The 15865-nt window shown below is 38.9% G+C and overlaps 1 protein-coding gene across 3 annotated transcripts in view; it reads left to right on the top strand.

The window, feature by feature from the left end:
• Positions 1-15865, top strand: part of LOC108670775 (glutathione S-transferase 1-like) — an 84735-nt gene that overhangs the window by 26206 nt on the left and 42664 nt on the right. For 2 of the 3 annotated variants that reach the window (XM_018158267.2, XM_018158266.2), the window contains exons 2-3: positions 3975-4139; positions 5641-5699. In XM_018158267.2, the coding sequence (XP_018013756.1) occupies positions 3990-4139; positions 5641-5699 (209 nt within the window). In that variant the 5' untranslated portion in view covers positions 3975-3989. Of the gene's footprint in view, positions 1-3974; positions 4140-5640; positions 5700-7996; positions 8056-15865 lie in introns of all 3 variants that reach the window. The other variant, XM_018158268.2, reaches the window with a different exon arrangement.

The following is a 15865-nucleotide window of genomic DNA, read 5'->3' as shown; positions in this document are numbered from 1 at the left end:
AATAATTGTGCACCTAATGTTGGGTAAAGCTTTATTTGAATTGGAGAACCTTTGTTTTCTCGCTCCCACCAATAAAATTAATATGATATTTGGATTTATTATGCTTTGGTTGGAACAATTATGAACAGAGTATGTGTTCTAAAGTGTGATCAAGTATAAATTTGGGTGAACATTTTTTACTTTAAAAATATGGTTTGTGCTCGGTTTGAACAAAACTAATGGCCGGCTGGACATTGCGAAAGACATGTGTTATAATTAAGCGGAATATAGATTGTTTAAGCTTCATTAATGGTCGTTGCCATGTCGATTGTTTAAATGTCATTCCTGTATTATAATATATGTTTTAAAGATAATAACAGAATCATATGTGCTGAAGTAATTACTGAGCCTCCTTAGTCAGTGTAATTGACATATGCATGAATGCAAACGATACTAAATGTTCTGGCTATTAATTTTATGCTCTAGCATGGATTGGAAAATTATTCGTCCACCTTATTAAATGATCTGATTGAAATTGCCTTTTTTTTGAATAAATTTGTGAAATAGTAAATGAATACTCAACTGTGCCAGTACCTATCTAAGAATATATATCCAACATTAAATAATGATAGGTAATTAATCGAAGCCCATGAAGGCCAGAAGCAAGATGCTGATATTCGTCCTATACCAAACCACGCGAATGCGTCGCTCTTATATATATAGTTGCGTCCTGGGCCAATACTTAACGTCTAAAGTTAAGAGATCGTAAGTTCATCCGCCAATCATTGACGCCCTTTCGAGCAAAATCCTCCAATCGTAGACAAGAAAATAGTGCGTAAGTACTTACGTTAACTTAGCGAGTTTTGAAAGTATGGCCCCTGAGCGCCAACAGGCATCGCTATATGCACATGACCACCCGCTCGCCTGTCGCTGTCTTGCCCACGTTATTTATGCCTCCCGCAGCCCTCGTCCTGACTCGACTGTTCTCAAAATATTTTATGTTGGACATCCCTGGCCTGGCTGAACTTCGCTCATAATATGTGCGTCGGTTAGCATCTGGTCTTAATTAATTTTACTCAAAATACATTTCCTAACGGATTAATACCATAGCTGAATATTTCTCGAAATATTGTGTAAATAACTCGCACGAAAAAGAGATGCGTCTACAGAAATCAATAAGAACGATCCCTTCATAATTCTAGACCAATGAAGCAGAGACAACCTCCAGTGTTCGTTTCAGTGGCGCAAAATTCTCAAGCGAAAAAGCGGCGGCGATGATAACAATTTCTGTATTTCAAAAAGGTGAGCAAATAAAAATATTTGCGAGCAAAGGAAAGGATTGCAGAATTATTTCGCGAATAAAGTGGACTTTAAAAATAGTTTGATGCTTCAGGTGTGTACACGAGCATTCTCTGAGCTCGCCATTAGAGCATCCATCAATCCTCGCCCGTCAACTTCAATCCTTAGCTTCAATCCTTTCAATCCTGTTCTCGCTGTACCTTGACTTGCGGGCATTTTCGTATCTTGAGCTTAAATTTAATTCGCTGGGTTTTTTTGAGGTTGTGCTCTGTAATTAAACTATTACTTTTGCTTCACTGAAACATCACTCTTAAGTCTATGATTGAGTAAATACAATAATGAAAAATAAATTGTAAAATAATAGAAAAATGATGAGAAAATAAGTACATAATGTAATTGAGTTTCGTAATAGCTGTTATATTCATCACTTTACTTTAAACTCTACAAATTCATAGTACTAGAGGATGAAAGCTGCAATATTAGTTATATTGAAGGCAGGCTCACTTGAAGACAACGCAAAATTTGGCAAAATTTGTAAGTAATGCAGCCTTTTAGTAAAGCGACCGCTATATGTATGAGAAGCACCGATAGGCACTCTGGAGCTCGCTTAAAAGGTCTCCTTGGCGCCGTCAAAGTGGCCGCCGATGAATACACACGAGCGTCAAAGAGCTTGTAAATTTCATTTCATTTATCTACTTAACATCAAATTTGTAAGTAATGCAGCCTTTTAGTAAAGCGACCGCTATATGTATGAGAAGCACCGATATGCACTCTGGAGCTCGCTTAAAAGGTCTCCTTGGTGCCGTCAAAGTGGCCGCCGATGAATACACACGAGCGTCAAAGAGCTTGCCTTCGCGACCCTAAACCAACACAATATACTTGCCCACTGGATGGTCTGCTGCATTAAATTTGCTCCTGTCATGCGAACAAGTTTGGTAAGAAAAGCTTAGTCAAGACAGACGCATGCCTGAAGTCAGTCTTTTGTTTACTGAATGACGCTTGAAGAAATGCTCATGAGACGAGTATTGTGGTGCATACATCCATTTGATGCGAAGCTGCAAGTGCACGTTTCGTGTTAAGTACTTGCTAAGGAAGAAGGCTTTTAGCGCGAACAGCAGGTATCCTTGTGATGCTTCCTCTGCATGCATACCATGAGAAGTTAAAATGTGTTTCTCACTAAGTAAAATGAGAAAAATTTAAGAGAAGGTAAAAGCAGCTGCATGTCTCTCAAAATGTTCAACATAAGGAGAATCTCACTAATGCACGCACAACCTTTGTCCGGTGATACTCTCGCCGTCCTTATTTACTCACACGGATGCAGACCTTTCAAGTGTGGCCAAATTCCGCAAAATCTTCAGCTGTGTCCATTGCCTCGTCTTCGACGCTAGATTTTCAGCGAGTCGTAAAATTTATTTCGTCATTTCCTTGAACTTAAGTTATCGAGTTATATATAGACATGATAAAATTATATTCGCTATGGAAAATGACTCCCTCTACATTCAGTAAGGTCTTACCAGCCACTCAAATCCTACTGGCAAGTTTGCATTGGAGATTTCAACATTTCAATTATCGTCAATTTCACTCAATTAGCAATACATGGACTCTGCACGAGTTAGGAAAGACGAAGGAAATTAGCCTAGTCGCCGGAGCAAACAGACAAATAAGCAAACAGACAACGAATAGACTAAAATCTCTCTACTGTACAAATGTTGTATATATACGTCTGCCGGTGAGAGGAACTCTGCTGAGGCGATTGCAGAGATAACACGGGCTTAATATCCTTTCGCTATCTCCCGTCGTCCGCAAGATGTAGGAGAGTTACTTGGAGCAGTGATACACGAGACATGTCGTCACATAAACCAGAAGGAAGCAAGTCAATCTGTGAAGACCATTCATTCATCCTAGAATACAAGCACTACTTTTCACACAGAAGACGAGGTCGAACTATTCGCTTAATATGACAAGATTTATTGGCCTTTTGTAATCAGGTTATTTTGATTTTGATTCATTTGCAAAATATGCTCTTACATTGTTGCGGCAGCACGAGTCGACCAACTGACTTTATTACCGGATTGAGTTCATAACTTCATGAGGGTGAGAAAAATCTCTCAGTGGAAATAAAGTACCGTTGAGGGAACACAATTCGGTAATCCAAGTAATCACTCTATCTCTAGTTGAAGCTCTATTTGTGAGGTGGCACATGTTTTCCACCTAAGACAAGCGTCATATCTCTGTCAGTTGATGCAGGATCTCTGATGCGACCCTAGAATGTAACTCAGAGACCGAGCAACCCAAGGAGTCACGATGTGAAGTGGGTATCGCTCGGAGCTGGGAGGTGACATCAGCACTAGGCAGCCGGAGCCACGAGAGCGGTCAGTCGAGGTGCCGCTGAAGCAGCGTGCGCATTCAACGGCGCTCGCAATCCCCTAATCGAACGAAGTGACATCACAATTATTGAACTGCATTATACAGTGATACGTTTTACATATTAAAATCACTGTGCACCTCTTCGTCTTTAGAACATTTCAACAAAATCGTCACACCCTGGCAAATATTTTATTCGAGTTTCGTGGAATCATAAAACAAGTTCTGCACGTATCGTGGATCTTTATTCTTAACTAAATCGTTGACCTGTCTCATTGTTTTACATCAAATACTGAAGTATCTCATTATCCTTGTTGATCCTCCGTTGCCAGTAAGAAGCGCAAGAGATGGCGTGGCTGAGTACCGAGTTCTACTTCTACAAGGCGTCGGCGCCGTGCAGGGCGGTCTGGATGACCATTAAGCACCTCAAGGTGGAGGTCGACGAGAAGGAGGTGGACCTCCTCAAGGCGGAGACCAAGAGACCTTGGTTCCTCAGAGTGAGTACCTCTTTTTAGTTATAGGTGCACTGGGTATATTTCTTTATTGGTTCCTCAGAGTGAGTACCTCTCTTTAGTTATAGGTGCACTGGGTATATTTCTTTAGAGCTCATAAATTAAATAGCGATTAGACACATTTTGATAAGCAATTTTACCCTAGGGAATAACCTCTCATGATGTGAGTCTAAACTGTTTTTTATGAGTAACTAGCCTGAAATCGTAACGTAGCATTTATTTTCTTGCGAAGTAATAGCCTCCATAATATTACGTAACTCTTCTGGTTACTCTTTGAAAGTAACCTTTGACTACTTTCGATGTAGCAAACTTGCGTAGTGAGCTCTGGCGGCCTAAATTAGGATAGACGTTTACCTCTGATGAATTGAATCTCGTTCATTGATAAACTTTCATTTCTAAACTGTGTAAAAAAATCAATCGTGTTTAAAATTATTATGTGAAATCAAAATCGATTGGAATTAGAAGTCCATACATTTTTTTCAAATGCCCCCTGATTTCGACAATCTCGAGGCTTTGTCAATACTGCCCACTCTGTTGCGTAAAGCGCCTCTGTACAGATAACTTCGCAGCAAACTACGTGTGTACAGGCTAATAAGATTGGTATATATGTTTTTATGAATTCATCTAAAGAAAAAATCTATTTGCAATCTTGTACGATACTTAACCTGTTGGGTGAACTAGCTGCTTGCCGAGTGTTCTTTTGAAACGAGTATATTCTTCATAGATAATTAGCATGAAGCAAAATTAAGGTCTATTATAGCAACTTATTTTTCCATTCACTTCTGCACGATGTATTATTGATATTTCTTCAATTCACGATTTTCCAGACAACAATGCCACGATCTTAAAAATATATGCTTTAAACAGTTATCGGCAGTGACACGAAATAATCTAAAGATGTTTATAATATCATTGCCAAAACGTTAAAATTTGTTGTAAAATTTATTAATCATGCAAAAATTCGACATGATGGTCAAAGAGTATCTATTTACAGTTGATTATATGCGTCAATAATACATTTTTACGCTCGCTCCTTATAAATATGCAACTTTGTTAAATAAAATCGACGATATCTAATGAGACTTGTTATAGTCCTGATCAGGAATTAATTTAAAATTTCTGCTAAGCCAGTGTAAAAGTTCACTTTCATGTTTATTGTTTGATAGATTGGATTTAAAATCAAGCACATTTCTTCATTTATATGCCTGGGGCTAAAATGTAAACAAAAACACAAATTTGAGCATACATGTTCATACAATGTGCAAAGAATGTGTATATAATGGGCAAAGCCAGGAAACACATGATTGAATCACTTATAAATTGGTGCATTGTCGAATGCTTCGACAAATCATAGATGTATAAAAATTATTTGTATATATTGAGGATCAACATGAAACTTATAAGTAAAGTTTTACAGATGTACAGAGCGCCAGGTTGACATGTGCACGTTTTTGCTAGCATAAAGCTTTCTGCCATCCATGTGCAGCTTAACCCCCAGCACTGCGTGCCTACGCTCAGCGACCAAGGCTATGTTATCTGGGAGAGGTGAGTACCTGGTTATTTTCACTATGTATTTACTTTTCGTAAGAACATATATCACTCCAGAATAACTACCTAAGTTTCATTAATATCTTGCTTGCAACAAAATTTATCAATTATCTCTTATTTACCTTTCGTAAGAACCTATATAGTTCCAGAATACGAACCTAAGTTTCATTAATATCTTGCTTGCTACAAAATTTATCAGTTATCTCTATCACCGAGTATTATAACAAGAAAACACTATTGCGAACATTCAAAGTGGACAAGAATTGCGAGGTGAGTTTTAATTTTACCATTTTCTTATAGATTAAATATGTTTGTTGTATAATCATTTGGTAATCTTTAGTTACTTTGACTATATAATAACTCACACAAAAAAAATCGAAATCCATGAAACATTTCTATAATCAATTGTTTTACAAGTGTTTCAAAACGTGTGCTCAGGGAGTTATTACTGAATAAATTTCTCTTTAATCTGCGAAATTCATTTCAAGGAACGTGCATTGCAGACTATGAAACTTGCCAGGATTATGACGTTTCTTCGTTAGCTTTTTTTTTCCATCGACCTACTCTTTCATAACATCATTCAATCTTTATACCCAATTCTACGTTTCTGACAAATTATTCTGAATGCAATATCGATATGAACGGTTCGATGATTATAGATACTGAAGAACGCTGCTTACCGAAATATTCTATAAAATAGTTCTAAGGTAAATATCTCGCCATGATACTACACATCGCTATATCCGGTAAGTGGTACTCTTAAGATGCATGCTGTTAAATGACCCAGGTTCATGTTTTGTATCTAGTTATTCATCATTTTGTATAATATGAATGCGATATATGCCATCGATAATGAGCAGACTTGATTGGAAAAGATTTTGTACCAGAAAAGAACTTGAGTTACTGCCAGAAAGCATGCAAAAAAGCTCTCTCCGTCTACAAGTAACTCGGAAATGAAAACTTTAATTGACTGACGAAATTACTTAATAGCGCAGCTTCTGAACGACAATTCTAGAGCTATTCGTAATTTTAAATATAACGTTAAATCATGTTCGTGATTGATAGACCACAGTTAGTGCTAGTTTCCAGTTATATATGTCAGTGAAACTGCAACTTTTAAGTCCATTTAGTCCTATTATGAAACTAGTGTGATTTCGATTTTCCAATTAAAATATTTACGATTCCATTATGTTTACGCAACTTAAATGCGTGCCAACGAGAATTATTTAACCTAAGTATTCCGGAAGAATGATGTAGTGAAAAAAATGGAGTGACACTTTTAAATTTGCATGTTTTTTCAACTGAATGTTCTAGAACGGCGATGTTAGCATGGCGCGCAAGTGAAACCGAAATCTTATATGCATCATCCGCTACACTTAATTGAGAAACAATTATTTATATGGAGCGGCTTTTTTTTTTTGTTTAATTATCTTGATTGAGCAAGCTTCCATTTTAACGTTGATTTAAACAATTTTCTTCTCGCAGCCTTTACATTGTAAGCAAGAAAAACACGCTTCTGTAGAGCATGAGCAAGTAGTTCAGTTTTGGGGTATTTTGTGAGGATATAATGAAGATTATGATTAAAGCATTTATAACCTATTTTACTGAGTTCTCTAATTATCAATCTTACACTGGTACGGTGCTTTACATGTTGCTTCATTGCATATATCAACACACTCGTTAGTTCCCTCGCTCTGGCACCATTTAATGGAGAACTGTGAACTTGAATTTGACTTGAACTGGACTTGTGAACTGGACTTGGAGTGAACTGGACTTGGAGTAAACTGGACTTGGAGTGAACTGGACTTGGAGTGAACTGGACTTGGAGTGAACTGGACTTGGAGTGAACTTGAATTTGACTTGAACTGGACTTGTGAACTGGATTTGAAGTTAGGTAACTTAGGTTCACTTTTTTGAATAGGCATGAGATATAATAATCGCCTCTATATGGTAAACAATACAAATTGGATTTTAAAAACAGTTCTATTTAATTTTTTTATGTACAAAATTAAAATAATTGCAACCATTATATAATTTAGAAGTTTAACCCTGTTGAAATCTACTCCCTTGCAACGCAACCAACCCAGGGAACTTTTCATTTCTGAAAATCAATTTGTGATATTATTAATTAACTCCCACATTTTCATTTCGTTTTAAATTTCTATTATTTGTTCGCTGATAAAGAATTGTATACCATCTCTTGCAATGAACGTTTTCTCCAAAGTCGAATTTTCAATGTTAGAAAACGTACTTATGGTAGACTTTAACTAATTCACAACACCCTCTGTTTCCAGATGAATCCTTTCCATTGTCTCCCCACAATCCGCGACTGCAAATATGTTATATGGGAGAGGTCAGTTTTTTGTAAAAATGTTTATCAGTTCGTCTTATACGTTTGCATGTTAATGTACTTGGCTTCACTTCCTTCGGCATGAACACAAACTATTATGTTCACTCCGCTCTGTGCTGTCCGAAGCAAGACAGTTTATTATCTTTTGTGAATAACTTTAATTTCTCTTCATTAATGTCCACCTGCAAATTCCAACACGTTCGGATACATAAAAGGTCGGAATAACTTGTGATGGCAGGATGAGTGCCAATATAATTGTGAATTACCGTTTGAATGATTGTAAAGAATATTTTTGTATCTAATATTTACGAAATATCCGACGAAATTTGTAATTTTAGTTGACAGTCTGACTGTGGCCGTGACCATCAGAAATAAACAACAAGCGTGAAGCGTGCACAGCTCAAAAATGGATGTTATGCGGAAAAATTATTATTATTAGCTTGCTGAACATCCGCTCCAAGTATGAACGCGTTCAAGAACAGACTAGATAAAGCTATGGAAAAATATATGTTCAGATTTGAAATGCCTAGCACCATATCGAACCTGGTGGAAGTCTAGTAGCTACTTCAAACTATCGTCAGTCATGAAAAGATCCGGTCAAATGACACGATTTTAGATCTTCTGTGAACAAGTCACGAAAAGGAAAAGAATCGGCGACAGGCCACATCAGGCCTACCATTCAGCGCCGAGATAAGTTATGTTAAGTTATGTTATGTTATCTGTTGGTTTTGAAGACAAAATTTTGATATGCGAGTACTCAGCAATGCACTGGAATATGGAGTTATTACATGAGCTGTGTTCTCTCGATACGATCTTGATGAGTTTTCACTGTTTATGTAACCCAAGGAAATATTTACTGTCGAAATCGGCTGGAAGTTGATCCAGATAATCTGAATCATTTGTTCCCAGTCGCATTGACCAATAATAGTTTAATAATAATAGTTTAAACAACTCGAAATATTATTTTCAACAAATGTAATATATGTTCAACGTTGCTCCTTTTTTTCCAATGTTAAAAAACAGACGAAAGCGCATTTGTTGACACAGTTACTTGTAACACAACTCCGAGAAACACTGGTCTAGAAAGATTAGCGTGTTCGTCTACAAATTTCAATCATGTCAGGCACGCTTCAGACTCAAAGGTCTCTTTTTAGGAGAAAAATAAACGAGTATTGTCCTCAGCATATGTACCTACTGCGCAGTGATGCAGTAGCCGCTGAAGTCTGTAGGGACTGAAGCCACTGAAGTCTGTAGGGACTGAAGCCACTGAAGTCTGTAGGGACTGAAGCCACTGAAGTCTGTTGGGACTGAAGCCACTGAAGTCTGTAGGGACTGAAACCACTGAAGTCTGTATAGGGACTAAAGCCACTGAAGTCTGTAGGGACTGAAGCCACTGAAGTCTCTACAGAACTTACATGGCAGGATTTGTATCACTGGCCTTGCCTACACCAGCATGTGGCAGAGCTTGTGGCACGTGTAGAGTTTCGTGCCTGGGCAGGCGATGCTCGTATCCTGACAGGGCACGAGCACTACAACGAGTAGCAGGTGGTCGGCCTGAGGTAATAGAATAGAATAGAAGTGTCGGCGTTGAAGAAATAGGCCCATGGCCTGTTGCCGATTCTTGAATTTTTCGTGACTTGATTCACAAGGGATCCGGCCTTTGGAACCCGATCTTTCCATAGCTGACGATTGATTGAGATAGCTGCTGGACTTATTGCCTGGTCCGTAATTTACCATCAGAAATAAACAACAAGCGTGAAGCGTGCACAGCTCAAAAATGGATGTTATGCCTAATATAAGGGAAGGCGGTGACGTTAGCACAGCAACGTAGGTCTTCGCACGAGGCTAATGTAACGCCATTGTGTCCAGTCGTTCAACTTCTCCTTATATAAGTATTATGCAGAAACTCTGGCATCGGTGCTGCTGTTGCATTACGAATTTACATAATAATAATGAACAACTCAAATTTAACTCTTCAATGTCAACTTAAAAATCAAATTTTTCTACTTTAAACGATTATATTGAGCATTGTTGAATCATTTTTTGTAAGCATTACAAATAGTAACTTACTCAACCATTCGTTACATGAAGACTTGATTGCTGAAGGCGACTGGTGCGGAAACTTGAAATTGAGGCAATAAATGGTTGAAAATTATTATAACAGCTTATATTTGGGCTTTTAAACGATTTTGTCGTTGATTTTGGTCCTACACACATGGTCTTAACGTGAACACCAATGTTTTTAACTGGAATGTGTAAATTTAAAATAAACTTTTATTAGTCAGAATTCGGAAATTTCCGTGCGTCGAAAGTTACGAGGCGCTCCCAGCCTATTTGTCTTGCATTCTGAGGGATCACAGTCCCTAATTGGGGGCGAATGTTAGTCCTCAATTTTTCGTGGACAGCTGTCCTCGCTGTCGCTGAGTTATAATATTCCTTCATTTGTGGTTTGTTTCGGCACGCCGTGTCCCTTCACAAGGCTAGCAACTAATTGCGCCCTAAATCATCCACCGCTGAGCGTCGTGTGCGCTGGTCGGTCCCTTGTTCTACAAGATCTTTGTACCGGGCGCCGCAATGCGTCGAGTTCCGTCACTTGACCAGAAAAGTCGACCGAAGTGCGGACTCTAGACGAGAGTTGGCCCGGACGCCTTCCCACGCCCTCATGCGCGGCCTCCCACAGTCTCGATTTCGCCTGCCGCCTCTCCACCGCCTCCTTGTCGGATAGGAATTTCTTTGTGCTTAGTAGCCACATATTGCAGTGGAATTCTCGGTCCTGATAAACTACCTTTCTGAGAAGGACGAGCTCGAGAATACCTAGCAGTGGCCGTCAACGCTCAATGGTTCAATATTCTCTTTATAATTTTTATACAGATTGGGGTATATTGAGCTACATATTTTAAATAAAATGTAAGTAAAATTTGAAAGTTGAGACTGTTAGCGAATATAACAAAGTTAAATTTTGGTTTGTACAAAAAAAAAAGAATAAAAAATCCTAAAGAGAAAGAATTATTTTTAAAAATAAACACATTATTTGTCAAACGCTTGCGTGCTCTGGCAACGGCGTACAATACTTTTTGAGCACAAAAAAAATTCATGGTAATTATCACCTCAGTACCGTAACGATACCTACTGAGTACTATTTCTCAACCGTGGTTGCAACGCAAGGAATCCGTAAATCTATTTCATGTTTTAGATAATCTCTAGCTAAATGACGTCAGCTCCTTTAATGATGTCTAGTTCTTGCAAGTTATTGGTATTAGAACGCGAAGTATGCACACTTGCAGTAGAAGCCTCTGAAAATGAGCCCGGGGCACATATAACTCTGGAAATCGTGGCGGCCACGGGGTTGAACAAACAGCCGAAAAATTAAGTAAACTGTGAGCTTAAACAGAGAAAAACGTACCTCGGATGTTTGTTATACAGAATCAAATGAAATTTCGCAATTATGATCTCGTCCCATCAATATGTGCTTACCACTCATGTTTTAAAAGCCACAGTTGAAGTGATACTGGCTATTTCTTTATACTGATTATACTCTAGGTATAACTCTCCATGTCTCCAGATCTAACTGTTCCGTGTTACTTTTTCCGATTTATATTTTGAAGAGAAATGCAGAATCAAATTTTTTGATGCTTTGCAGCAATACAAACGGAACACTACAGTGTTAATCAATGTTGGCCTGAGTGATGGCAACTCAAGAATGAGCGCAGTTGGGTAAGCGCGCTCTTGTTTCAGCAACAACCGGAATAATTTATTAGATTAGATTCTTCCATATTCAAATGTTTTGAATTGTTCCATACAAAACCTATGTTAATTAAACTTTATACTTAATGTTAAGTTGCAGATGCACCATATCTTTTTGCCGTTTCTTATTTTAACGTTGGTCTTATAATACTACATCGTTAATTACGTCCTACATCGTATCATTAGCATATCAGTTCGCAGTTGCTTTAATATTTTTGTGTAAGAATATTTATCTGATTATGCACATTCCTGCATTTGTTGTAGATAAATTCCTACTTGCACTGGATGAGCGTCTCAGAAAATAGCTGACGTAAAATCTTCTCAAATGACCAACCGTACTTTTCCGTAGTGAACCTCACTTTTACTTCAGATTTACAGTGTATATTTTTTGACACTCGAACCGACCGAGATGAGAAGCATTCGGTGTCAAGGAAAAGTTTCAAGCTTGTGCTGGACGTAAAGGCGCTTGGTTGGAGAATCGGCATGAAAATATTCCAGTTTTTTAACCAAAACGTCGGTCATAAATTAAACAAGAAATCGTGACCAGGGCGGATCCTTGGATGAAAAGTTGAGGTGTCCAGCGCAGTGCCTGCATTAGGCAGATCACATGCCACTCTAAAAATCAAGTTAGAAAAAATATCGGACGATGCTTTCACACTGCAGGTTATACGTAAGCTGGTTATAAAGTAAAGATATATAAAGACTCGTTCAAAATAAATTGAAAATTTATCAGAATCTAAAATATTTGGATGCTCGAAAATTCAAGACTAAGTGTATTCATTATTTTATCTTTAGCTTTATTTCGTTTTCATAATGCTCTGCTGCTAAAGGATTAGGATGCAAACATTTTTTCCAAGTAGGGTTTTGTTTTCCAATTTTCAAATTTTTCAGAAGTTTTCCAGTAGTTTTGACCCATTTTCCTATCTTTTAGTACAATGATTGATCCTTGAGCTACCTTTAGCGTTATCGCCATTCGATACGAAAAGAGGTAAAAGCGAGAATTTCAGGATAGAAGTGGTTCTGGTCTGAGCTGCAATATATTTCTCGGTTAGCTCTACAGAGTTAATTACGAACTGTAAATGGCAGCGAAGGAAAGACGACGCCCGAGCAGCAACACGTTGACGCCTTGACCATTCCTGTCCAGTCCACTTTACTTCAGTGGTTGGTAACAAATTACTCTACTGTTCATGTTCAGTTTAGATGTTAATAGATCGGTTATGTTACCGGTCTAATAGTTTAGGCAAGAGTTCATCCAATTTAACCAATTACAAATGATTAGCATTGACGACGGTAAATGTAACCTGTCGATACTGGTTAGAATACTACAAGTATCCTAACCAGAATATTTGTAATAATAATATTATAAGTACGTAAAATATTTCCCCTGTCGATCGGTTTTTAATTGAACGAGTACATCCATTTCAACTCGAAGCTAATACTCATTGATATTTTCTATGTTGAAATATCATCAAACTGAAACATTTATTGTGTTTACCCTAATTAGAGTGTATCTTAACATCTAAAAGCTTACTTTCAGTTAATTCCCCACTTACTCCAGATAATAACCTCTAAAATCTTGAACTGTCAAACAAAGCCGTTATTTAAAAAACTACAGGGTGCGGCGCGGGAACTTACTTATTTGAATTGCGCGCCACGTGGCGGCCATTAGTCCTAGGAAGGTGGCGCCATGCGCAATATGGTGCGCGGGCTATGAAGTTTTTCGTCCACTCAGTTCAGTTGCGACCATGCAGTGGTCGAGAGAGGATGAATGTGTGTTGAATTTTAAGAAGAAGTTTTTAGTAAGCATACATGAAATCATTCATAGGATCGGAATGTTCGAGGAATGTGTGTATAGGGCATTTTTTCTTCACTGCAAAGAGCACAAGCCACAGCTCAGGCAGGCGACCGTGCTGTGTCGAGTGCTGGGAGGCACGTAGCTTCGCCACCACTCATTTTGTTTATTAGCACCGCGACGTCGCCAGGGATGAAGGGGTGAGCAGTTCCATACATTTTTTGACTTTCTGTCAATACTCGTGCGACGCTTGAGAATCACACAGTTACACGAGTATATGAAAGAACATTGCGCTTGACACAAATTTTTTTTATAACAATCCTATAATTACTAACCATGAAAAACTTAATTAAATTGTAAGGCTGACAAATGATCAAAACGATCTCCATCACCGACAATCTAAATTACTATTGAATTCCCTGATTATTCCTCCGTATATTTAGGTATGAGTATTTAAGCACTAGATAATGTACATAATTTAGCGCCGAGTGAGTAATATTGCTCGTGATGACATGCAATAGAATTAAAATTTAAAAACAAGTGCATGTTTTATATCACCTTCCCGGTAGTAATGTTGACCATTGTTCTGATGAGTCAATAAACTTTTGCAATCATTGGTGACGTTGAAGTTATGATGAATCAAAATTGTTCTATTGATTAAAAATTTAAATTATTTGAAGCCTAGTAGTTCATAACAATTGATTAAAAAAAAGTATAGTGCTTAGGTGCCACGTTCAGAGTCTGAGATAATATTACACTTGCCTCCTTACTCCGACATATAATTGCAGACCTCTTTCCTCTCTATCCGCTTCCTCGTAGGGAGACTCAGAGCACCCCTTGGGTCCCCATCCTGTGCGCTGCCTCCTCATGTAGCCACCCCAACCCCCGTGACCCGCTCTGACCCCGTGCTTGGCCCGCGGCACATTCTCGACCCGCCGGGTCACCCGCGACCGCCACGGCTTCCGCCTCTTGCGGTCCTTGACTTCTCTGCTGTCGTGGAGACGCGGTGTTTGCCGTCGTGTAGCAGCGGCCATTACTGTCGTGGAGACGCGGTGTTTGCCGACGTGTAGCAGCGGCGGTTACTTTTGTGGAGACGCGGTGTTTGCCGTCGTGTAGCAGCGGCGGTTACTGTTGTGGAGACGCGGTGTTTGCCGTCGTGTAGCAGCGGTCATTACTGTCGTGGAGACGCGGTGTTTGCCGACGTGTAGCAGCGGCGGTTACTGTTGTGGAGACGCGGTGTTTGCCGTCGTGTAGCAGCGATCATTACTGTCGTGTAGACGCGGTCTTTGCCGTCGATGTTACTGTCGGGTAGCAGCAGCGGTTACTATTGTGGAAACGCGTTGTTTGCCGTCGTGAAGGCATGTTGCATGCTGTCGTGCATGCCTGTTGTTGGCCGTTGTGCCCCTGCTTGATACGTGCAATGTAATCTAACAGCGTCTGTACGATACACGATACAGAATGTTAAAGATGCAACCAAATATCTCTTGTACGAAAGCAGCTGGAATTAGCACTGAAAAGTATTTAGTGCCACCATTGAGGGACTTATCTAAAATTGCTTATGAAAATATTGTTGATGTCCCGACTTTTATCTGAAACTTAGCTAGCATTCATCCGAGACAGGAGCGCTGCACACCTGTGCGACTCATACCAATGGTAGTAAACTCGCTCTGGGAAGCACGCTACAGCTGCCTGTCAGCTCTCTACACATGTCATACGTCTGTGTGGTCCACAATCTGGCTTTTCTTCTGAAATTAATGTCAGATTGCTGGTAGAATTACGAAAAAGGGTTAACGATTTCCATGTGCAATGAATTAATTAAGTATGATTTTAACATTATGACAGAGATAGTAAAAGGCTCCTTGTTCTTCTCGAGTTTTATCTCACTAAAATTTAAGAGTATCAAAGTTTCACCACTTCTCGAGAGCTTCTGTAGCGTAGTTTGAGCCTCACAATAATTTATTTATCTTCAAATCCGTCCCTACACACCCTCTGGATAAGCATCTCTTCATGCAATAAGATTCTTAATTAGTTTAATTATCGTTCAATTACTCGCTTAAAATTTCCAGGTCAGTTGCTTCACCTGCAATTCACGAAGTCACGCATGAGAAATACATTCGTGTTTGTCACGCCGCATCATTCTCTGAGGGCCATACTTTCAAAACTCGCTAAGTGAACGTCAGTACTTACGCTCAATTTTCTTGTCTATGATTGGTGGATTTGGTTTGAAAGGCCGTCAATGATTGGCTGATGAACTTACGATCTCTTAACTTTTTTGAA

This window comes from Hyalella azteca, unplaced genomic scaffold, assembly GCF_000764305.2.
Source record: "Hyalella azteca isolate HAZT.00-mixed unplaced genomic scaffold, Hazt_2.0.2 contig14808, whole genome shotgun sequence".
NCBI classification, from domain to species: domain Eukaryota; kingdom Metazoa; phylum Arthropoda; class Malacostraca; order Amphipoda; family Hyalellidae; genus Hyalella; species Hyalella azteca.
Note: the sequence above shows the minus strand (reverse complement) of the source record. Positions and strands in the feature narration are given on the sequence as shown.